Source organism: Idiotropiscis lumnitzeri, chromosome 19 (genome assembly GCF_059441095.1).
Source record: "Idiotropiscis lumnitzeri isolate Australia: NSW breed Sydney's pygmy pipehorse chromosome 19, RoL_Ilum_1.0, whole genome shotgun sequence".
In the NCBI taxonomy this organism is placed as follows: domain Eukaryota; kingdom Metazoa; phylum Chordata; class Actinopteri; order Syngnathiformes; family Syngnathidae; genus Idiotropiscis; species Idiotropiscis lumnitzeri.
The window spans coordinates 3089046-3115480 of NC_142409.1; the positions used below are offsets into that span (position 1 = coordinate 3089046).

Sequence of the window (26435 nt, forward strand, 5' to 3'; positions counted from 1 at the left end):
ATCAAAATGATCAATAGAAAGGAACACATAGAGACAGATAAGCAGCAAAGTTTATGTTCTTTATTGATAATTAAAAAAAAAAAAAAAAGAAAAAATCTACCAGTGAACTATTTTCAAACTCACACTGCATTCTGGATAAAATCAATAACATCAAAAGCTCATGAAATTTGCTCAAACATTGCTCATGAAAGCTATTGCCAATGCTTCACTCACAATAATGAGAATATTTTGCTTATATTATAATGTGAATTTCACCACTTAATATAAATGTATATATATATATATATATATATATATATATATATATATATATATATATATATATATATATACATATATATATATATATATATACATATATATATATATATATATATATATATATATATATATATATATATATATATATATATATTTCACTTTGAATTCAGCACGGGAGAGTCGGATGCTATACATGGCAGAAGACTCGCTGGAGTGCATTTAAAGAAACTGCAAGAAAATCTTCTCTCTTGGATGATAATTGGACATTGGCTTCGACCCCGATCGTGAGTCTGAATGTGACAACCCGCCCCGGCAAAACAAGACTCGCCCCAGCGGGATATATGCACCAGTGTTTGCCGAGCGCACATGCACCTTTCTATGGAAATTGGACCATAATCCTACTATGAACTGTTGTCTGGAAACCCTACTTTCGAGAACTAACCATACTTTGAAGCCATATTTAGAAAGCCTAACCCTTCTTTAAAAACCTAACCTCATTTGTAAATCCTGCTTTTAAACCTTACTTTGGAAACCCTAGCGCGATTTTGAAACCCTAACCCTACTTGGAAACCCCACTTTAAAATGCTAACCCTACTTTGAAACGCTACTTTGATAAAACCCTCTTTCTGAAACCCAACCCTATGAAATTAAATACATGTAATGTGTTAAACAAAATTAAACTTTCTCCCTTCTTGTTTTGACAAACAACTCCTGTCTTGTATAATTGAATAATGCCATGCTAGGGCATTTCTTTAATCATAAAAATACATCAAAGATAGCTGGATAGAGGGTGAGATGGATATTTGTAAAAGGGCGCAGAATACAGTCACAAAAGGTAAGTGAGGAAATGTCGGCGGTGTTAATAAAAAAAAAACAAACATAGCAAATAGTTGGGTGAAATGATATTTGAGGAGTGAGGAAGGTAAAGGCCACAAGGAGACAGGCAAGAGCATCTTGTTATCTATTCTGTACAAGGCAGCATCCCTGCTTAGGGTTGGGTATGGGACAGATTGAATTGGGGGAGAGGGTGTAACATCAGCCTTTTAATTTATTTACTCTAGGTTGTGACAACACAGATAGACTTATCACTAATATAACGATGTTACTCCAGTTTGTCCATTGCTCAAAATATATACATTGAATAAATTCCAACTTTATGCATTTACTCAAACTGATTTTCTATACATTTTGTTTTCCTGCAAAGAAAAGGAAACTGTGAGCTCACCCGCCCCCAAATCAATTTCACATGGAGCCACTTTTGGGCACCATTTAAGCCAGCAGAAGAAGTTTGACATTGTTGAGTGTAATATTAGTGTAATATTAATCTTTGACTATCAGCATTCACACAACACAACAAGGTACAACCTGAATCCTGAAAAATGTTGTTTGTGGAATGAAATTCCGAGTAAAGTTAAGAATTGAGGCTTATAACATAATAATAAGTACATAATAAGTTTAAAACATCACAGCAAATTAAAGCAACCCCACCATACAATCAATATGATTTTGATGATTCTGCTGTTGAAACAGTTTGTGTTCATGTGACATGCATCATTTTTAAGGCAGAAGAAGTGTGTTCACACAAACATAACCATAACGGCCCTGATGTGTCGTGGCTCTGCATAAGGGAAAATCTTCATTAATAGAACTGTCAGGTTATTATACCCTGATTTTAGTTTAGCACGACAGATTAGCTTTCTATAAAATCTTTAAAGTCTGTCCCTCTATGACATCTGCATCATCGCTTTACTCCGCGGCTGGGACACATGCTAATAACCTCACAACCTTTAATTAAGCAATATGTGTAAGTAGGCGGCCATTATGGCCTGATTTGTGAACCAATTCATTACACTAAGCGCCGACTAGCAGACATATTCAATGCACATCAAGATGGCTGGGAAGCCAATGTTGATATTTTATCGCTGAATTAAAGATTAGAAACTTTTACTTCAGCAACCTCAGAGTTGAATTATTTACATATCAATTTTACACCCTTAAATTCTAATCGCCCTCACCTCCCCCCTAAGATTAAATTACCTAATTGTAGTACTTGATTGAAATGTTCCCATGTAAAACACATCATTCTTGTTAATGAGAAAGTCCCCAAACTTTCCTAAAACATAAAAGGCTCATTGAAGACTGTAAATAGTGGGTGTGAATATTTTTTTTTTTTTTTTTTAAAGTATGCCCATAGATAGCTACGATAGGCTTCAGGTCACCCACAATCCCATTCATGAAAAGTGCTACAGAAAATGAATTTAAATCTTTAAGATTTAAATCATCTTTAAGTCTGATATGCTAAATGGGTAAAGACTGACGAAGTTCAGACGCTGAGTCAAAATGACAGTTGTTAAAATGACATGACAACAGTTTGGCGTCCAAACCCTTTCTCCCCATTGCTTCGCTCTCATTGGTTGAAGTCTTGTTCTCAACCCGAGTCACACCTGCTTCCTCCTACTGGCTCAACGCGAGAACACCCTGAGGGAAAAGAGCCGCCAAAAAAAACCGAGTAAATTTAGTTAAACAAAGAGCGGGAAGAAAATGTTTACGCAGGTAACAGGCTTGTATGTTTGACATGAGTCAGTGGCATCTCCTCGAATGTGTACTTGTCATTATGTGATCATTTTGTGAAAAAAAAAAAAAAAGAACACCCAGACCAAATTCTGTTACAGCACTTACGTCCAAAAAGCTTATTTCTTTTCCTTAGCTGGCGGGTGACGCCTGAGACTTCCTGATCCATCGTCCAAGGCTCTGATCGCTGGCCTGCAAAGGGAGCCATTCTGGTTGCATTGTCTGAACCCTCGAGGTCACCAATCACCTTTAGGAAACCGCACATGTGCAATAAGCGAGCCTTTTTCAGGCAACAAATGTGCAGTTCAGCAAAGCCTACAGTCATAACAGTGACAAATTTCAAAGCTTTTAATAATATTTCAATCAATTTCTCACTGTTGAAAAATGTGATAGCAAGAGAAACAAAATAATAAAAGATGAACATCATTGTTGGTTTGTTGTTGTGTCTGTAATTACGGTACGACACAGATAATGATACATCACCACGGAATATCGGATTTGTGATGGAAATGGTAAATGGCACATAGTGCTTTATCTACATCAGGCGTGTCCAAACTTGGTCCTCACGGGCAACTCATCTTTCTGTTTTCCATTTTTCCCGGCTGCAACATACCTGATTCAAATGATCAGGATTGTTATCATTCGTCTTCAGAGCTTGGTGGGGAGCTGATCATTTGAATTAGGTATGTTGTAGCAGGTAGAGATGGGAAACAAACAGGTCATGTGACACATTGAGGATCAGAACTGGACATGTCTGATGTACATCATACGGTGTCCCAAGGATACAAATGCTCATATTCTCTGGAGTAAAAACCTATCGGAGTGAATAACAGCGTAAAAACCCATGGAAAGATTTTTCTTTGTTATATTAAAATGCTGTACCGTTCAACTATTTTTTTTTTTTTTTTAATTATTTCACTTCTGGATCGCAATCCGTATTGTGTGGTAATCTCTTCGTCCTAGTTAGTGCTGAGATAGCAGGTGAGTTTGTCTCTCAGGTCCACAGAATCTGAGGGATACCGTATGACCGTAATACCACCCAACCCTAATTGAGATTTGAGAGTCGCGATTCAATTATTTCTCTATGACAATATGCCATGATGTGTTCTGATTTTAATCAGAATGCCTTTTATTGTCATTGTACTCAGTGCGCAACAAGATTGGAGAGGTCCCCACTTCAGTGCAATTCAACAATAATTTAATTGAATACATAAATTAGATGAATTAAAATTTAAAGAATTAAATGGAAAATAAATACAAAATTGGATAAATAAAACACATTATGTTGCAGTTCAACAAGGTAAGGGTCGTTGTGAGCTTGTCTGAGGCAGCCAAAAATCCTCTGCACTCTTTTGACTGTTCTCTGGAGCCTCACTCCGTCTGCCTCAGTGCAGCTGTCGTACCAGGTAGAGACGCAGTAAGTCAGAAGGCTCTCGATGGACGAGTGGTAGAAGGCCAGCAGCAGCTTCCTGTCCAGGTTGAATTTCCTGAGGACTCTCAGGAAGTGCAGACGCTGGTGGACCTTCTTTATCACTGCTGTGGTGTTGTGTGTCCAGGAGAGGTCATCATATATATAGGTAATAATCTGTCATTTTTGGACAACATATCATTCACTTACGTTCCATGTGGAAAAATGTCACAAGGCATTTTTTTTTACAGTTGCAAATTGCAGAGATAGAGCAGCCAAGTTGAAAAAGGTACCGCAGAGTGTCTTTATCTAAAACTTGTACTAACTTGCCAGATAATTGCATGCGGTGTACTTCGTACTTCCTCTTGCTAAGCAGATATGACTGCCAGGGAGGCATTAATCTCCTCATGCTACATACAGTACATAGCCAAGGACATTCTCCTCTGTCTTGTAGCCTGACACACACACAAGCCCCCACACAACATGCAGAGCAGACTTGCTTTATGAATCAGATTCATACTTTATTTCTGAGAGCTGACGATGACCTCATAGCAAATGAAGCGAGGGTCCTCCAGCACCAAAGCGGCAATCAAATGTGGGATGGAGTAATTACAAAAGAAAAGCAAGGTGTGGGGAGAATTGATGTGCTTTGTCAATTATTGTTGCTGCAAGGTATTTTGCAAAAGGTTAACCTCTTCATATTCTCTGCATGTTAAATTAGGTCAATATTGATATAGCGAAGACCCAATTGTATCGCCACTAGAAAGTGGTGAAAAATGAAAGATTGTTCATGGCATATTTCCTGGGTTGTCAGTTATTGATTAGTCCTTGCGCTTCTTACTCATTATCAATTTTATGTGATGTTTGTGTCATAATATTGTTTGGATATGTCTCTGCTTCATAATTTGTGAGAACAGTTAGAGCAGGCATCATCACTTCTGAGATCTATACCGAAAGATCAAACAACAGCTCCATTAACAAATAGAGAAGATCTGCACACCAAAAGATATCCAGGACTGTAACTACAAAAAAAATCGGGGGGGGGGTCAGGTCAGACTGTGAAAATCTCCATAGAATATCGCTCCCGTCAACCGTTGAAAAAATGTTGGCCTCCCTCACAAACAGAAATCTGAAGCAACTTGCTGAAGGTGACTTATCCGAGACACCATGGATAATGGGGCTATTTTGGGGGACAACAGACATGACCTTCATCCTTCGACAAGTGCCTTTAGAAATAGTAAAAACACCATCTTTCGCTCCTCCTTGCCTTCATCGAACTCACCAAAGAATGTGACAATGCGTGCCATGCACTGCTGTGAAATATTCTGAAAACGACCGACTAGATCAAGAGGTTTGTCAACATTGTCCTATTTTTTTCACAATTCAACTGTCTTAGTTCTCATAAATGCCGACAAAACAGAAGCGTTTAAAGTTGAGTCTGGCCGATAACAGTGTGGCCTGTTGTGGCCATATCACAAATCCTGTTCCGGCCAATACAACCTGGAGTTGAACACGCTCAAGACTATAAAGACGATGTCAGACTTCAGGAAACATCCCTCACCACATGTGCCCCTCATGCTGTCCAACAGCACACGGTCAATACTGGAGACCTTCAAGTTCCTTGCAACTACAGTCTCTCAAGACCAACATCAACACCATCCTGAAAAAGTCCCAGCAAGGATTTACTTTCTGCAGCTTCTGAGTGAACACAGCCTGCCACAGGAGTTCTTGGAGCAGCATGGCTCTCAATTGGTGGAGTGGTCATCTCCCAACCCCAAGGTTGTGGATTCGATCCTCAGCACTTGGGACAATGTCAAGGTGTCCTTGAGGTGTCCTGATGCTGCGTCATCAGTAGGTGAATTAAGAAACAGCGTTGAAGTGATTTGAGTAGTACCTTGAAGGCAGAAAAGCCCATTCTCTGCAGTATTCATTGAATCAGTCCTTTGTTCAGCCATCAAAGTCTGGTTAGGTGCTGCTACAAGAGACTTTATCATCAGTACCACAGTCCCACTCTTTTGGAATTGCATGCTCAAAGAACTAAGTCACAGGCGGGAAAAATTCTCATGGACACTCCATCTTCCAGCTCCTTCCCTCAGATAGATTATCAAACTATCCATCACGTCAAGTTTCCCTCTTGCCGTTAACTAAACAGTTGACACACAATCCCATAGAGGCATTTGTCAATTTTGCACATCCCAGTTGTAATTCTGCATTCATTATTGTAGCTTCGGCCCCTTCCGTATTTATTTAAATGTTATTGCCTGCCAGTTCTGGGCATGCACCACCAGGACGCCCCTGGGAAAGCTGTGGCCCAGAGAGGCGAGACCATGTCTTTTGGCTGGACTGGGGTTGCCTCAAGGTACCCCCAGAAGAGCTGGAGCAGCCCCTGCGACCCGTCCCCAGAAAAGTGGAAGAAGATGGATGGATGGTGGATGGTAAGCACCAAGTGTCCCAGTGGACTTGAATGCATCATTTATTGGGCAAGTGTACCGATATTTTTGTCGATTGTCTTTTTTTGAAAAACCTACAAATTCAGACTGAAGCACAATGCATAATGCAACAAAGCAATTTCAGTATAAAACAGGTGTACAGTGTGTATAAACTGCATTGCCTCTCCAAAAGTGTTCACCCAGATAAAAAAAATAAAAAACAGTAAAAGCGCTGCTGAAATTGTAAGTGAAAAGTGTTTTTTTTATTTATCTTCGTCAGTGGAGATACTCCTCTTCAGCATTTTTTTTTTTTTCTTTTTGGCGCCATAAATAATTTGCAGGGAGAGGTAATAGTCAAGCTGGCGGAGCCTTAGTTGTGCATCTTTAATGGAAGTTTTACAGAAGCAGAGCCAGTTTTTGCATATGCTGCTGCCTTCCATATGGAGCGAGGAGACAAAAACGAGAGCACAGTTGTCCGTCGACACTTAAGTGCTAGCCCGCGAGGAAAAGAGCGACGCGGGGGGACATAAACACACTGTGGTTTTAGGAGGGAAGATAATGACTTTGCCTGCATTAATTTCTTCATCAGCCATCTTGTTTCTGCAGACAGAGCGCTTATGAGGCCTTCACTGACGGTCCTCCGTTATATGGAAGCAGTTCCCTGCGTCATTTCGGCCCTAACTGTTGTTGTCAGCAGTGCTTTTTGCGAGATGGCATCTGTGGAACATCTGTTTTATAGGTAATGACTGTTTGCAAAGCGACACCTCACTTTACCTTCAATGTCTTTTCTTTTTGTTTATTTATTTATTTTGCATGTAAGCACATGGACGGCAATGTTTTGTATTGTTGTGATTCCACTCCACACTTCCACCAACATGGTCAATATCACAGACACGCGCCCAGGGCCATATGCAGAGTGAGACCATATGAGGGATCATTAATATTAACTTTCTTTGAGTAGAAGTCAATAAAGACCTCATTATTGTGACATTTTACTGCACGTTTGCACCATTTCATTCACACTAAATATGAATCTTTCAACACAGGGAGAGAACACTTCAAACAACATATAGTAGCAGGTTGAATAATAGCTGTTTAAACAATAGAAACATTTAATTTTGCGCGTCTGCTTCTCATTTTCTCACATTTCAGCAAACAGGACACACCTGACTGTTGGGTGCCTTCCAAACAGTGTCGAACAATGTCTATAGCTCAGGGCCATTCTTCCGGGACTTTAATTGTGAAGGCGTTCGTTTAGACAAATTTAGGCTGTAAATGTGTGAGTAATATGCAAAGCCGCTGGCCCCCGGAGCTGTGGTCATGTTAGTCTAAGGGAGGAGCGACTCCTCCGGGGCATTGGCGTCCAGGACACTGCCTATGAAAACAGAGCACTTTAAAGGAAATGAGCCATCCGTCAATATTGCCTCAGTAAATGGAAGCAGCCTTCTTAAGGAGCACAATTACCCTTGGTAACTAACTGGGAAGAGAGTGCAGTTACCGTATTACATATTTAAATCAGGTTAAATATTTGTATCACTGTCGATCTCGGAGGGCAGGTTTGACCAAAGATTTTTTACAACTGAAAAAAATAAATGTTGGACTAAAAAAAAAGTGTTTTAACATGGAGCTAAAGTACGGTAATTTAAAATCATATGCACCATTTAAATTTAGGAAGCCGTAGCTGTAATTACATTTATTATTCATGATCAAACCTTAATAAAGTTTTCCATTGGGCCATTGAAAATTTTTACTTGGTAACCGATTACGTCATCAGTCATAAAGGAGATTACCACGACATTTTGTAGAAAATTTGGCTGTTGTCTTCTCTATGATACATTTTTACATACATTTGTGTTGCTCTCGAGACGTAACCAACTCTCAATTTTGCTTTTGGAACCATTGCTATATTCCCATAATGAAGCCGTTTTCTCTTTTGTTTTCCATTGTCTTATATATTTTAGTTTTATTGCAATTTATCTGGAGGCAAATTTGTACACACCGCCCTGTTACATGCATCTTAATGCCAGAATATAAACCGCCAATAAAAATCAGCGCAAGTGTGCTTCTGAGTGATCGGAATGCCCTTTGGTGATTTCTGGATGCTCGCATATACATAAAACCAGTCCATATAGTCTGGGGAGGATTATTTTGAAATATGCAGAAGAGGTCGGAGCTGCAAGGCACAGTGGGGATGGAGTCGCACTCTCGAGCCGACGCCATTCTTTTGATGCTGTGGGTCCCTTCTACCAGCGGGTGAAATGCCATCAGCGTCTCTTGTGGTGAGGTTGTAAAGAACAGACACAAGCACCCAAGGGACGCATACATCCTTCACTTAACGTGGCCTTCAGGAAACTCTTCTCCATCACAAGAACACAAGTTATTAGGTGATGTATTTGTGACAAAGTGCTTTGCGTGAGTATTTCGCCAGGACGTCTGATCGATGTCTGCGGGCATACATAACACACACAAACAAGAGAGAGAACCATGTTGCATGTTTACACTGCCTATCATTCAAATAATGACAGAGGACTATTACATGAGAGACCCTCAGAGCTAATTGTTAGCGTCTTTTTATATACGCCGCCTCCTTCTTTCTCCCCTCACTTCTCCGACAGTAAAACTTGCAAATATTAATCTAGTGAAGATGATGCAGGTTGCACTCAGGGGGACTGACAGGAATGATTGAAGAAAGGAATAAATGCAGCACTTGTCACGCAGCACTAATGAAGCAATGTTTCACACCGCAACGACTTGTCAAAAGTCGGATGAAAGAGTTGGCAATGTAAATAAATTCCCCAACTGCTTCTTTCTGTTGATTCAGCAAGACCGACATTGTTGTCAAGCCATCGTCTCAATGCAGTGCTATTAGACAATCGCTATTTGGTAAGCAGTGACTACAACAGAACTTGAATGAAGTTATGATTTGTTTCTGGGGGCAAATCCTTTCGCTTCTATTTGAGAAGGAAACATCATTTTACATTTGTTTTTGCCCAAGGAAAACCTTTGGATTCTTGTTCTTCAGGTTAGCGGTGTTGCTATTCGCCCTCTTGCACCACACAGCTGTACTGTTGTCTGTGGATTTGACTCGATATTGAAGCCGCGAGTAATCGTGCTCCCTCCGCACAGAGAGAGAGGATAGAGCGAGGATGAAAAGGAGTGGCAGTGAATCTGCATCCCACCCAGTTTTCCACTCTCTTGTACCTTTCTCTTGCATTAACAAACAGCACTCAGGCACATTATAAGCAAAGCATTTGTATTGTTATTTTTGACACACGCTGTATCCACTGAATCAAAGTGTGACCCCTAAATGCCGTACCTCAATGATGGCCCCATCTGGTTGTCGGAGGAAATGTCTGTATCTTTGCTTGAGCCCGCTTACGTAGAGCGTATAGATGGCCACGTGGGTGCTGGTCTCTCCATGTGGTAGGGGAGAGGGTTCCTTATGTGGGTCATCTATGGGGGTTGCAGAACCAGCCAACGGGTTTTCTGCCGTCCACATATAGTCGTAGACTGCCACCTAGTCACACATACAATGACGTTTATCGCAAATATTCTCCGATTACCATCTGTTATGACACAATATAACACAGATACAAATGAGATATTTGGTTCAACAAACAAATGCAAACATGGTGAGAAAATATGCAAAAATATGAAAGGAGCGAGACGACAACAAAATTATCCATGCAATATTGTTATCCATCTCAGTATGTTCGATACAACCACAGTAAAATAATAAGAAAAGTTGTACACATTGATAGTGTCAATGCAAAGAATTATGACAGGTTCGAAGTTTGGATTCAACGCATTTAAACATAAAATTATTACAATTTTATTATATAATAACAATAACAAAATAAATCACTGCTGGAGCTCACTAGATGATGCTAATTGTTACTAGTAGATAAATCCTATGGGGCCCAATCAGTGGCAGGTAGCCGAAGTGATCATGCATACATATGCTTTACACTGATGGCAGACCTGCAGACTGTGTGTGCGTGTGCGTGTGTGTGTATATATGTATATATTTCGGGCTTACACACCTGTAATGCTCTGCCCTTCTCTATTAGGGTGAGACATAGGCAGGAAGCAGAGCGTGTAACATGTTATATAGGTCATGTAACTCGAAGTCATTCATGTGTGAAGATCATGGAAGCTCTCTCTGAAAGTGCGCGCTGGTAAAGGCTCCAATGTGTCCTGAGTGCACAATTTTGGTGGATTTTACACACGGTGTCAGCTGCTAAGAGAACGTAAACAACACACACGCACACACACAAACAGGTATTTCTTTTGTATCACCTCTCTGATGAATCCAAAGCATTCAAATCAACTTGCTCATTAGAATGCGAAGTAAACCGGTTGAAATTGCCAAAGGACACACAAAAACAAGTGAAGTCACATTGAGAAAGTTTTTCAATTGTAAAATTCAAGGTGACCCCATAATTGGTGGCGTAATTACAACTGGTCTGAAAACACCGAAACTGTCGGAGGAAAAATAACTGCTCGTTCCACTGGCCGTGAGTGTCAGGGTCAAACTGAAGGAGAGGTTTAATTTAGTGGCGTATCGATGTCAGCCGGCACCTCTAAACACTTAAGCAAATACAACTCAAGGCACTTTACAGAGAAAACAGTGAGGCCTATTACCTCACTTGTAATTAGAGCCACTGCATATAAGCTGCAAAGCAGGCAGTCTCGCTATTAGAAAGGATGTCATTGTCAAAATGTGTGTCTGCGTGTCTGTGCTCTTGTCTTTCTATCATTGTACGGCTTGACCCCTGATTCCGAAATGTAACGAATGCATATTTCTTTTTGCATAGGAATTGTGGCGAGTTCCTACAAGTGAAATGCCAGGATGAGCTCATTTGACTCTGTGTGCAGGTGCGCGTGCATGTGCATACACCCAAGTTGTGTGTGCCTATTTTTCCTCAGTCTATTTTGTTAATATTTATCCTAATTTGGTGTTATTCCCCTCTCCAAATAGGTTATGTTTTCAATGGCATGTGTCTTTTTGTTTAACTTGTATTCAATTGTATGCAGCTACATTGTATTTTGGATAGACCCCAGTCCCATGAATTTAAATATTTGTGTCTTCATAGCAATAATTTAGGGAGGTTTTCACAACTATTCTCTGGTTCAAATTAATGAATAGATTCCAACCCTTTTTTAGGTTCCTTTAAATAAAAAAGTCTATTGAACCATGTGATATTGCTCGCTTGTCTTATTGGCCTCAAGTAAATCGACAGGAAGAACGTTTGATATGCAGATGAATGAGTGAAACAGTGCCCAAGAAGAAGCAAAATTGGCTTTTGTTGATAATGTTGCCTGAGAGCACTTCAATGATTGGGTCCACATCAAACAAAACAGAACAAAACTGAGTGGAAAACAACCTGCACGTCATTCTTAACATTTTAGATTAAACTATCAAAATTAAAAAGTGCCTTTTTATACATGTATATATATATATATATGTCTATTTATATATATATATATATATATGTCATTATCCACCTCGCTCATCCTGTACAGGGTTGCGGGAGGGTGCTGGAGCCTATCCTAGCTGACTACGGGCGAAAGGCGCACTACACCCAGAACTGGTCACTAGCCAGTCACAGGGCAGACATAGACACCGTCACTGAGTGGGAACTGAACCCACGCGGCCCTGCACATAACTCAGGCGAGTGTGCCACTACACCATCAGTGAAGCCTATATACATATATATATATATATATATATATTCAGTTGTCTTTCAACCATTGTGTTATGATACACTAGGAACTCATCAGTCACCGTTTTTCAATTTCCTATTTTCTGCTGAGAGTCAAGTTGCTAGTCAAGAACTGCAAAACCTAATGGAAGTAGAATATTTGTGGTTGCGGGGAGCTGGCATTGCTTTGGTTAAACACACCTGTTAGGATGTTTCCTTGTGCTATTCATAAGTGAGATGTACTCTAGACATGTTTTTTTTTCCTGTTCGCCATGCTACGGTCTTATGTGAATTAGCATGTGAAATCCAGTTGACAAGGCTTAACAAAAGCTTTAAAAGGTGTTTGTGTGTCGGGTTTGGGTGACGCCATTTCATGCAATGCACCGTGGCTCTCACGGTTGCGACAAAACAACTGGAAAGAGCATTAGAAGCTCCGTGCTACTTCTGTTCTGGTTTTGTTCCACCATGGTGCTAGCCTGGCTTCTTGCTTCCTAACAAGAGTTTGAGTGCTCTTTCCACTCTGCCATTGTTCCATTTGATAGCACTAAGTGACTGATTTAGGTTCAATGCCTGCATGGAGCAGACAGGCCAGCTGTGGTTTAAGCAGATAGCATTCAAGTGAGCTAACCCAATTCAAAGCCAATCAAGCCGGGATTTATTGTCAGGGTCTGTATTTAGAAATCTGATAGAGTCTGCATCAGTCCCTTGACTGGCATCATGAGAGACAGACCTTCTGTATTTTGGCTGAGGATTATAAATGGCAAACCATGTTTTCCAGCAGGGACATAAATTTCTGAATTTGTAGACATTATAGCAAATGGAGGACGGGCAAAGGGGGACAGGGGCACAGGAAGTGTGGATGGCACAGCTGCAGACGTGGATCACAAAGACAGTCAGCCTGTCTTTCTTGGGGTAAATGTGATTATCTGCTCAACAAATGATAGCAGAGCTCATCTGAATACATACAAAAATCACTTTTCCTCCCCAGTCAATTGTCTTTATTTGTGTCTTGTAACATAAAGCTTAAAAAGAGGAGGAGGGGGTGAGCTGTAAAAACTGTAGCCCCAACTGAAATCTACTTGTTATACAGTCTGAATTAAGTCAATCTGCAGCTAAAAGACAGTACGTAAATCCTTTGGGTGACAAACTAGTCCTTGGGATTGGGCCAAGTCCCTAGATACACTGGACCACATTTACTAACGGTTTACGTGTGCATAAATGGGTGCAAGATGAGCTGGTAGAACCAATTGGCATGCACTCACAATGCCACAATGCTCCATGGTGAAAACAATCATTTAAATACGCCCGGTCTGTATCATTTACACCTGTCGGCAGCAGTCTGTGCAATCTGTTAGAGTGAGTGAACATCCAATTTAGCTTTCGTCATTTGGGATTTTAGTAAAATCGCAATCCGAGTAGATTTTGCGCAACATGAACACCACAATCGCATGTCAGAAACGATGAACGATTTAGTGTGGGGTCTTCGTCAAGCAGGCCCATTGTATTTGAAATATTAGTAACAGCACAGTTCTAGAGTATGGCAACATGCAACCACAATAGTTACATTAAAAACTCTCTAGAAATGTCATTTAAAATTTAAAACTATTTTTTTATGTTGTCATGACAGAGAATGTTGCGATGAATTAGAATGAGCACAAACTGTTTTGACTGTCACAACGATCACTCTGTGACATTTTCCTAATGCGTGGAAATACAGTTTCTAGACTCACTTATTTGAAAAGGAAAAAAATAATAAAATAATACAAAATCACCTCATCACGTTTGTGACCTTGGTGGAAATTGTCCACTGATAAAAACAGCTTCACAATCAGACCTCATCGTTGTTGTTGAACCACTGTAAAAGAACCGTACAAGAAGTATAATGCAAATTTATTCAAACAATTCACATAGGAATGAAAAGTCAAATTACAACTTTGTCACGGAAGGCAGCACATTTTAGTACATTGTCGTGAAAGAAAATATCACAATTATGATAAAAACAAAAGCTGGAACTCACACGGCCTTTTTCATGGTGTCTGTCAAGGATACCTGCTTCATATTTGTGCTCATTTTGGAGCGTAATCTGGTCGGTGTTCATCAAATTACGAGCCTAAAACAGCTGTTTCAAATCAAAATGGACAACCTTCTGTTCAACTTTGAGGATGGTTTTTTTGAGACTTGTTAAACGATAAACGTTTCCACGGTTCAGTAAAACTGATTATTTTATTTTTTTTACTTAGTTTTGAAGGGTCATGCTCAGGACCCAAAAAATACATACAGTACATTTTCATACGCACACTAGGCAAAATTGGCTTTGCCCTAAATAATAATAAAAGCTAAAATAGTTTCTTGAAGTTCTCCAACATGACTTAGAAGCCGCCACACTTCATTCTGACTGTCTCAGACGTTTTTTTGGGGGGGCTTTTTCCCAACATTTCTACTTGGAAGGGAGACCTGCTCCTGCATCCAGACCGTGATACCCTTTGGTTTGTACTTCTGCCCCGCTTGGCTTTAATTTAAAGTGAGAGAAATAATTAGAATCTCACTTTTGCGACGAGTGGAGTAAAAATGTAAACAATGCCTCCCTGCGGGCGGGTGCTTCATCACTTTGACAGGTGCATTTGAATTTGCCTGGGTGGTGGACAGACTTGGTTATTTATGTATCACTTGCGCATGGAAGGCAAGGCTGAGGATGGAACTATAGTGTTGTGATGGAAGCCAATGTGAAGATTGGAGCTCTGTTGAAGTGGAGGTATTGGTGTGGAAAAAAACTGGCAAAATGTAAATCTCGTTGAATCGTTGAACAAGTAGCACCCAACTGTGTCATCTATTTGATCACGTACACTACACGCCACCCTCAAACGCGCCAGTATCACATCATCTGAAATGTTTGCAATCGGTGAAAAGCATATACTTGTTTGAATCCGAAAAATAAGATGAGTTCCGACTTCACACAGGAGACTTTATACTTCCGCTATGTTGAAACTCTAGTGCACGACAAGCATACCAGATCAAAATGGAATGAGAGGATTTGCTTTGATTGACTGTGATTGAAGTTGGATGTGACCACTACCATGGCAGCGCAGCCCTCCATCTCCGATCCGCCAGACTGCAGTCATCTGCAAAATTTCTAACGCCCAGTCTAACACACCTCTGTGCACTTATGCTGCACGTCATGCAGGAGTTATGAAGTACATCTCTTGTGTCACAAGTCCTGAAAGTTTTTTCATGACAAACCTAGTTTAGATACATTACATATGTGTGAGATTTTTTAATTTGGCTACAGCTGACCGCTTGTTAACGAGATCCTGATCGTTTGCTGAAGACAATGTTCTTTGTTTTCAGCCATCAGGAAGTATTAAGTGATGCTTTGATGCCTTGATGAAAGTAAGCTTCACAGCTAACTCAGTTTAGCTTATCTTGCTATCGCTAAGCAGGGATTGCGTCTAGGTATAAAGTGACATGATTATTGTGTAAAATGTGTACTAAAAATAAGGAGCATGCAAGAATGACAGTCATGGCTGTATTTATTTTTTATTTTTTTATCAAGATCTTGCTTTTATAAAAGTGTTAAAACTATCACAACAACTGTGCTGAAAAGTCGAAAGAACTCCAGCTTGATAAATCACATGATGCTCACATCGATCACTGATCTGATTAATGATGAGCGGTATGCAAACTGCAGATCGGACTAGATTACGTCACGTGTAAAGAATTAACCAGATATTTTAACTGGCAAAGATTTCAATCAGAATGACAAAAAAAGCCTCCACGTAAATCCGGCTAGTGTCACGTATTGGTGAAGAGATGGACATGGTTGTTTCATTTGTACACAGACACATACACGCACACGCACCCCCCACGCACACATGCACCCCCCCACACATCCACACACACACACACGCACACACATATACTCGCTCATGAACAAAGCCTCATACGGTGAGCATGCGCATGTCTCCAGTGCCTGCAGGCCATGGGGGCCAGGCAGCATGGATGAGGGGGAGGAAGAGCTTGTGGAGAAATGGGGAGAAGGGTAAGGAAGGGTTAGAGGAGTATGCACCACACAGAGGCTATCTAAGCTATAAAGGGTCAACACCCTCCTCTCCTGCCATCCCCCAATACTGCTGCTGCCTTGGAACAGACCTCGGGTTCAAAGCCTGCATGCTGCAGCACTGCCTGTACACACTGACTGTGTGGAAGTACACGAGGGCACATGCCAACACAGATGAATTGGGCTCATTCACAATTTTGACATAGCAAGTGCACACTGTGGATTGTAACGCATATAAACAAGACTCATATGTCAAGGTTCATACTGCACAAATGCCCATCCACAAATAAACTAATGAATGCACATACACACAGAAACACAAGCACAGACTAGAGTGCGTCCTGAAATACACACATGCAAGACCACAAAGTGCTCCAACACACAATAAGTGGCTGGGAACATGTGTAAGCGCACAGCATAAAAGCACAATCGACATACATGCATGGATAAGCCAAGCAATGTCAGCCATTAGAATGGAAATAGATATGCTATTATTCTAAATCTGGCCAATATGTGGATGGTTGGCAGATATAATTGGAGCATCTTGAAAACGGCATGGATGCACACTGTACGATTTGGCCGAAGCAAAGGTCTATGTCTTGTTAAACGCACCACTGGACAAGACAGGCCACCCATTCACATTTGCATGCAGGAAGCACACAAACACACACACAATGACAAAACTGCAAACCCACAACAGTGGTTTCCATGGGCTCTAGCTAGCGCTCATTACTGTGCCTATTCAGCAAAACGACTGCCTATAAACATCTGAAGTGGAATAATCACAGCTAAAGCAGTGCGACAAAGCGGCATCCAAAACTAGCACAAATTGGACTTTGAGAAAAGAAAAACAAGCCACAGTGGCTATTAAGATCCAGAATAAACTGACTTTTGAAAGATTATCCAAAGAGATAATATAGTTGAGTGTCTGCGATAAACCAGAAAATAAGATATGCATAATTTACTGTTACTAATCTCCTTTGCGGGGAATAATGCCTCTTTCTCCAGCCTATAGTAAACAGCTCACATCACAGACCATCTCTTACTTTGACACCATCTCTGACTCATTCTCTACCCTAAGGACACCACTTTCCCATTTATGTACTACTGTACTTAAGTTTACCTGGCACTAGCAGATGATAAGGGCAAATCCTCATCGTATCTGAACCCTAAAATGCACAATAAATTCACTTCTAACACACAAAACTGGTGCATCTCAATAACTAGTATCAATTGTAAATCAATTCAAGAGGTAAAATGTTTCTTATATTAATTCATTAACTACATGAAAAATAATTTAATGACCGCTGTTGAATATGTCAAGTTCCACTTTCGAATAAGTTTCACAAACATGAAAAACAGCAACATTTTGGCACATGAAAGATTTGTCCCATGATTAAGTGTTTTCAACAAATATATAATGATACTAATCAATATATTATATATTACTTATTAAAAGTTGTTATATTTGGCCTTTGGGAAAATGATGAACCTGAAATGCACTAAAATACTCAACAGGTGCTAAAATTCACAAAAGCACGAGCTAAATTCCATGTTCACACACTCAAACAAATTAGGATTGTTGTTGGCAACAGGTGTAAAAGTGGTTGAAACAGTCACAAAACCTTAATTAATAATAATTCATTAAAAAATGTTTTTATAATTTAATAATTAATAATTCATTTTAGTTAATTCATAATAATTAATCATTCATCAAACATGACTCACCACACTACTGTTTTTCAAACTTCTGTTTTTCTGTACCAGCTGGCATATGCCACATTGTGCTAGTGGCAGTACTGTCGTCTTTCTTAATTTATCATTTTTATGTAACCGGAGTAGAAGAACAGTAAAAGCGTTAGCCACTTATTCCCTCTTCGGTGAGGCACAGGACTGACGGGCTCACATCATGCTTTTGTTTAATCTTTGGTTTCATGCATTCAGCTCTGGTATGATGCGGATTAGGTTCAGAACATACATATAACTTCTAAAAAGCCAATGGTAGCTCTGATGTTGATGAGTGTAAAAAAAATAAAAAAATAAACAATATTTAAAAATCAATTGTTGGCTAACTTTCTATTCACATCCACTTACCATAATTTTCAGTTTACAAAACATACCTGATTAAAAGCCACAATTTAGTCAGAAAAATGAATTTGTACATTAATTATCCGCTTTATTAAATGGGGTATTCTCTATGTTCTAAACACCGGTAGATGCTTTTTTCCTCCAAACGATGCCGAATGCAGCAATCGTTACACAGATTACTTTTCTCATTCTCTTGTTGTCACATGAGGCAAATTAACAGATGACCTCGAATCGGGGTAGCACTTGAGAGATGGAAGTATTTATTGCACTTCATCTCCTTGCTCAAATAAAACGCAATTTAAGATACTTATTGTGACTCTCAATTGCTTCTTCACTTCATACCAGCGTGCGTACCGCTTTTGTGTTTTTGCCAACTTTGAGTCTCGCGCTCTCTTAATCTCTCTCTCTCTCTCTCTCGCTTGCTTTCTCTCTCTCAGTTGAACTCTCAGTTAAAGGGCCAGGGGCCAATACAGGCAACAGAATCACAAGATTTCAGTCTGCTCCGGGTGTAAATATTTAAATTCTATAGTCACTGTACTTGAGTACAGGGACGATTAACTGGACAGACGGAAAAACTCACGTCCATCCTTGCTTACTTCGTCCTTTTTAAAAACTTCCGTCACCACAATGGATGGACAGTATGCCCATCTCTGTTCAAAGCTTTGCCACAAATTCTGAACTAATACCATGTGAGTATATTGTCAATGTGCCTGGTTGGAGAACATTTCAACAGTTCAAGGGGTCACCTGTGCATTAAGATGCAGCAAAGAGCAGCCAAAATAGGGTATTGCCTTTGATATTAAAAAACAAAACAAAAAAAAAAACAATTTGAGAGCTGGGGATAAGGGATGAAATGTATTCACAGTCTACACGCACTGAAAGTATATGTACCACTGCCTCTGTAAGGTTCCGAGCCAAACGCTTATGGGAAAAACAAACAGTCAATCTCTCCTTGAGATGTTATGTGGTGCTGTAAAGACACGACACCTGTCACCATCACCAAACCTTCCTCATCCCCTCAGGGATGACGGAAGCCGCCAAGGTCAAAGTCTTTAAAGGAAATGGAATAGGGAGTGAAGACACCAAGTGACTAACGATAAAGCGTCACATACAATCACATCTGTATAACCTGAGAAGTTTGTCTGTCCATCTTTGATGCTGTATTTGTTCCTTAAAATATACTGCAGACACTCTCAACAGACACTGTATCAGGTACACATTACATTTATTCATATACGTTACAAATATTACATAAACAACAGTCTGCTTAATGTTCCTCGTTTTGCCATGTTTAATATATGTCGCATTCTTTAATTTCATAACCTTTCTCTGCTTCAGTGTCATCCTTGTTTAGACACTCCCACAAAATCTTGGTCAGGCCCAGGCTTTGGCAGATAATGACATTCTCATCCCGGATTAATTGTGAGGGACACATTAAGCAATGGCGCTGACACTCCCTGTAATTAAATGGTTCACACCGACAAGTTCATACTAGAAAACTTTCTTCTTGCTTTGTCTGCCGAGTGAGGAAACCGTTGGCCTGTCTGGAAACAGAATGAAACATTGTACCAGAGCGGTGCTTTTGAAAGAACGGTATAAAATGGAAAAAAAAGAACTTGGTACTTTTTCAGGTTACACGTATACATTTATTTCGCTATACTTCCTCATGATTATTAAAACAAAAAAAAAATCCTCTGATTTATTGAAAGACCATACAAATGTGACCTAATTTAGGCTGCATTTAAGAACAATGGGTTATAGAAAATAATGCACTTCAATTGACTGTTTCCAGGTGAAACTTTAACAAACAAAACCACAAAAAAAAAACATGGCTGATAACATCAATTTACATGCCATTTTGCAATCGGGGCACATTTCTGTCATTATGCTAAAATTTAGTCAGTATACCAAAATATTATTTTGTGACATTGATATATACAGTGAAACCCCGGTTATCGCAGTTAATGGGGACCGAGACCACCCGCGAAAACTGAAAATCCGCGAAGTAGCGGCGCCCCTTCAAAAATATTTAAAAAAACCTATACAGGTATACAGTATACCCCCTTGTATACAGTACACCATATAGAATACGGGTAGAGAGAGAGAGAGTGAGTGAAATTCATGTTATAACAAAAAAAAAAAAAATATTATTAAAACTTATTATTTTTTTATTCCCCAGCCATTATTTTTGTATTTATTCAATTACTTCTTTTTGTATTTATTCAATTACTTCTTTTTGTATTGATTTAATTACTTCGACTTTTACCTGCTGGTACGCCGTCCGGTGTGCCCTGTGAAATGAAAGGTGGCATTCTTCATTTATTTATTTATTCATTGATAACTGACAGCCTCGCGCTCCGCTCGTGCCCGGGCGGAAGAGGTGCTCCTCTTCGGCTTAATTGTCACGCACGCCGGACCTGCTCCCCCGAAGCGTGTCTCCGTTCGGTTGAACTCGGTTTCATTTCGCCCCGCTTGTGCCCGGGGCGGAAGGTGCTCCTCTTCGGCGTAATTGCCACGCACGCCGGTCGGCCTCCTCCGGAGCTCTCGTACGGTCCCGAACGGAGCGTAATGTCGCCCCGCTCGTGCCCGGGCGGAAGGTGCTCCTCTTCGGCTTAACTGCCACGCACGCCGGCCGGAGCTCTGGTACGGTCCGAACCGCGCGAAACGTCGCCCCCGATCGTGCCCGGGGGAACGTGCTCTTCTTCGTCCACTCTCCTCTTCGCCCACGCTCTTCTTCGGCGCACGCCGGCCGTCTAACCGCTATAGCGCCCCGTCGTGCCGCTCGGCGAAACTACAATGCCCCCGCGGAGCGGAGCGAATGGAGAGCCCCGATCGTGCCCGGGCAAAAAAGTTTTTAATTTTTGAATATTTTTTAGACCCGCGAAGCACTGAACCGAAAGGTGAACCGCGAAGTAGCGGGGTTTCACTGTATATATATATATATATATATATATATATATATATATATATATTTTTTTTTACAGTTTACCAGTTAACATCATACAAGGAGCATATACAGTTGTAACAAATGAAATGGATGCGCCAAATAAAGATTGCTAGTTTACATAATAAATACATATGAATGCATGTGGTGTAATTTATTTATTTAATTATTTATTTTACATTCAGAGTGGGCGTCGCTATTATGTGAGGTCAGAAGTCTGGAATAAAATAATGAATATTTGTCTTGGAAGTGCCTTTAAAACTATTATTATCAACAACACTATAATGAGTGTGAAACTAGCAAATGCCAGTCCATAAAGATTGCTTCGCGCCAACTTCACAAGGAGTAACACAGGATTATGACATGATCAGAGGTTGCAAATCCCTCCGTCTTCTGGAAATCAGAAATATAATAAATCATTCCCATTTTGGATATACAGTATTTTAATAAAGTTGGACTTAACCAAAAATTCACTTTTAATTCTTTTGGTTTGCTCTCATAATAATTATGTAGCGCTTTTCCCATTACCTCCTTTATAGACGACACATTTTTAACAATTCTATCATTTGCTTAAATGGTTAGAAATTAGCCCTTTTGTGCTTTGCACTTTGTCCATAAAATATTATGTGGGACTTGTAGAAGAATGTGTGTGCATGTATACACGTGTGTTTCATCTTTATCTTTGCGCTTTACTTTGAGTTGACCACTGTTTTTACACATTAGTGCTCATCAAAATCTGTGACCTTTTCAGGAACGTGGCCATGTAGCATTTGCAGTCATTTCTCATATTGAGCTCTCTCATACACAGACTGTGTGGATGCTGTGCTTCCTGCCCTTGCCTGCCTGCTATTGCCTCAAGCCATCGGGGCCCAAAGCGTTGTCCACTCTTAAAAAAAATATATATAAAAAACAGAAAACAGCCATCCTCTGCATTAGAAGAAGCCACTTTAATGTGACATGCACATGCATGCGTGCAAAACGTGTATGACTGTACTTTGACAAATACTATATGATTCAGATGAACCCTGAATTGGATTTCTACTCATGCAGTCAAGCATATGAACAATCACATTGACCAATGAGAGCTGTTGCAATCACACCAACGCCCACTCATTGCTCACGATGACCAAAAGGTCCCCTCCGGTTTGACCTACACCATCTTAGCACTCAGCATGTTCTCGGCGGCCCAGTCCTCCTTTGCTTCTGTTATGGGTTCCTGTTTCAGGAGCTATGGGTTCTATTGTTAAGTGACAGCGTTTCCTGTGTATTCCGTCACGGCCAGCCGCACTATCTGTCCGCCTGACTTCCTCCTTTGTTACTTTTGCATCTCAGGTGGCTTGGAATTCTATTCAGTGTACGATGACCTCGGCCAAGGCTAATATAATGTCTCATTTTAATAGCGTATTAAAATCATCTTTATCTTGCATGAAAGTCTTGTCTCTCAGTTATTCAGGTGAGCCTGCTTAAGTATCCGCTCTCGGTAGAGATTTGTCAAAAGTAGTTTGTTGGATAAACAGAATGAAGCTTCATGAATGACATAACCCATTCAAGATACCATAACAGGAACATTTGACTCTCAGCAGGTTTTTTTCCTACCAACCACGGCACTGCTGCAAAGCACCTTGGGTGTTCCCAAAATTGCCTGCCAGTAATCTGTTACCTCGACACACGAAGACAAACGGCATGAAGGAGCGAGAGCGTTGATGCAATCAGGTTGCGAAAACATCTCCGGGGCCACCCCACAACCCGCCTCTCAGCCTTTTCTGCTTTCTATTTAATCTGTCCTCTCCTTCAATTATCCCAATGTCACCACCACTGGGAAACTTTGCTTTTGGATGAATTAGCAGCAAACGAGGTTTGCAGCGGATAAGCCGCTGCCGCACTCTGTCACTGCCATCGCAATGGCTAAGACAAAACAGTTTTTATACCTGTTTAAGTATTTTGGAGTTGAACACCTTCCTTCTATGAACAATGATCTGGAGGGGGTGACAGGCGACAATTAATAATGTTGATGTGGATCACTCCCTGTACATAATTAATGGGGCTCATTACTGAAACAGAAGTCGTTCGCTAGAACCCTCTATAACTCAGAACATGATGGTATTAGTAACCGGGATGATTTGGATTCAAGGGTATGGAACTCGGGCGGCACGGTGGTCGACTGGTTGGCATGATGGCCTCATAGTGCAGAGGTCGTGGGTTTGATTCCGGCTCGGGCCTTCCTGTGTGGCGTTTGCATGTTCTCCCCGTGCCTGGGTGGGTTTCCTCTGGGTACTCCGGTTTCCTCCCACATTCCTACAACATGCATGGCAGGTTGATTGGACACTCTAAATTGCCCCTAGGTATGAGTGTGAGCGCACATGGTTGTTCGTCTTTGTATGCCCTGCGATTGGCTGGCAACCAGTTCAGGGTGTCCCCCGCCTACTGCCCGAAGATAGCTGGGATAGGCTCCAGCACCACCCCGGGACCCTTTGAGGAGAAGCAGTATGGAAAATGGATGGATGGATAGAAGGTTTGGAACTCATTTCCAATTGACAAAAACATTTTCTCTTAGCTCATGTCCACCAGAACAGCTTCCCTTTTCTTACCAACCTCATGTTGTGTTGTTGAATGCACCTGGATTGGCATGTCAAATCAACTACCAACAACCCAGATGTCTTTCACAATATATTTGCTGTAGTTGATGTCATTTAAATGGTGTTCACCCAGTCCATGTGGAGCCGGCGTCTTCATTAACCTGGACGCCACACTGAGCAGAAGCAACCCAAGCGTGGCAATTTTGCACCAGGTCACAGGTCAGACATTTCATTTTCCAGCGAAGGAGGCCGACAACTTCTGGGTGAATAATATATTCTAAGTTACTCATGAGCATGGTTGCCCATGTCTGATCATCCCTGTGTGACAGAATGCAGGAGGTGGTGAGGCGGTCATATGACGATCAATTGGCTTAAGTTTACCAGATAAATCCCCAATGGTCCATCTTTCACCTCTGCTGAATCCTCCACCAGGGCAACTGCACAATGGCTTGAGTTGTCAACACTGCGCTGCTCGAGGTGGCAAGTTGTTTCTTTAAAAGGAACCTTGATATCCCGGTGACCTGGCAGTCTGACTTCTGACAGGCATCTTATGTCCTCCCCTTGCAATGGAGGGCTTTCATGGTGAAAGCCTGGGAACTAACGTGTCTTGGGGTGCCGATTTGCTAACACGCAAGCACAACGCTCAGCGAAGATACCGTAGCTAGGGGCGAGTTTTTTATTGTGTGAAAAGATGATTTGCGGGTATATGATAACAGGAGGGTCTCCAGTCCTTCTCTGACTCTGTTGAGTTCACCCGCAGCTTGGGTCACTGATTACTCTGGTGAACCAACTGATATTAATGTACATTATGATACATATCATTGGACTTTTTCAAGACGATAAAAGTTGAGCAACTATAACAACTTGACTAAGCATCCAAACGGATTGCTCTTATGCATCATTCTGATGCCGGTATCCATTTATATGGTATCTCATGATTGCAATGACAAACTGCCTACTGGACATATGGATTTATATGAAAGAAAATGTTCGTTATCATGCAGAATTTACTTTGGTACAGCTAATAGTAAATTGCCTCAAACTAAATGCTCAGCAGAAATATTGTAACAATTCTGAAATTTCCGAAGCTTGGCGAGGCAAATGTGTGAACCTAAATCGGCAGATTTGATTTGTCAATAATATATCATTTTTAGGATACATTGTTACATGCATTTCTTAATTTGGCCTGGTATATTAAAAAAAAAAAAGTACACATTGACTCCCTTGTTTTCCCTTTCCCTCATCCCTCCTTTCTCCGAGCCAGCTAAAGAAGGCCTTGTGGCCTACTCTTATTAAAATTTTGCCGTTGCCTCTGATATTAATTGGGTTCGTAATAAGAAATGCGCCAGATTCATTATTTAATTGCAGGGGCACATTTGGAATACAGTTTCTGAAATGTATTTTTAATGAAAAACACTACATCCTGACCTAATCATATCAACCTTATTCTATCTAATTAGGGATGCAAAAAATCATTAGAGTTGCAAAATATTAGTTTCAGCTCTTGTCGGGCTGCTCCCTTGCTTGCCTTCATGAATTTTCCCGTTTATATTTTTTCCTTTATGTGATAAATAGTTAATGAGGGAAAATGACACGAGAAATTGCACATGGGCAAATTAGTCTTGAGTTAGGAAAGTGACCCTCTATAGAGACTTGCTATCACTAATTATAAAATAATGACACACCAGCATGTCTTATTTTGATGAAAAATAACACTAGAGTGCAAAGTGTAATGACCATTAATTAAATGGTATGTGCCCTACCTGTTAAAGCAAACTAGTAGTTGAAGGTTTTTCTTTGTTTGTTTGGGTTTTTTTTGTATTATTGTACATGACTAGTGGATAATGAAAATAGTGACATTGTTAAGGTTAGGCAATATAGATAAACTATAATGCATTTAAATAAAAACATGGAGCTAATAATTACATTTTTTCCCGCACAAGTCAAAAATATGCAAAAGAAGAAAAAGAAATCCCTTCACTGTATTAATATTTTGCTAGGCATATAAGTTTAGCAAGCAAAGAGCAAAGCGAGTTAATGAAAACGGCAAACACGGAGCGATGTATGCCACTACAAATCCAACACACTAAATTAAAGAGAGACCTGCAGTTTGATGGCCATGTTCTATTTCCTTATCTCAACAAGTCACATTTTCAATCACTATGCAAAAGATTTGACATCTGGTGTCGGCTTGGTGCTAATAGACTTCTTGCTGCCGTGGCGTTGCCATGGACCTACGCCGCGCTGTCAAACATGCGGCAGCTTCACTCTGCCGATGCTAATTTCATGGGGAGCGACATTTATGTAAAGTGGAATCCTGCACTCGTGACATCGACTTGTCCACTGCACCTTAAGATAATACCAAATGTAGCAAATGTACACGCATAACAAATACATGT

General features: G+C 40.5%; 1 protein-coding gene across 1 annotated transcript in view; it reads right to left on the minus strand.

The window, feature by feature from the left end:
- Positions 1-427: 427 nt before the first annotated feature.
- ofcc1 (orofacial cleft 1 candidate 1) overlaps positions 428-26435 on the minus strand; it is a 91603-nt gene continuing 65595 nt past the window's right edge. Inside the window, exons 21-23 of the mRNA XM_088283566.1 lie at positions 9986-10186; positions 2941-3079; positions 428-2739 (exon numbers count right to left, since the gene is read on the minus strand). Coding sequence (XP_088139692.1) covers positions 2690-2739; positions 2941-3079; positions 9986-10186 — 390 coding nt within the window. The 3' untranslated portion in view covers positions 428-2689. The remainder of the gene's footprint in view (positions 2740-2940; positions 3080-9985; positions 10187-26435) is intronic.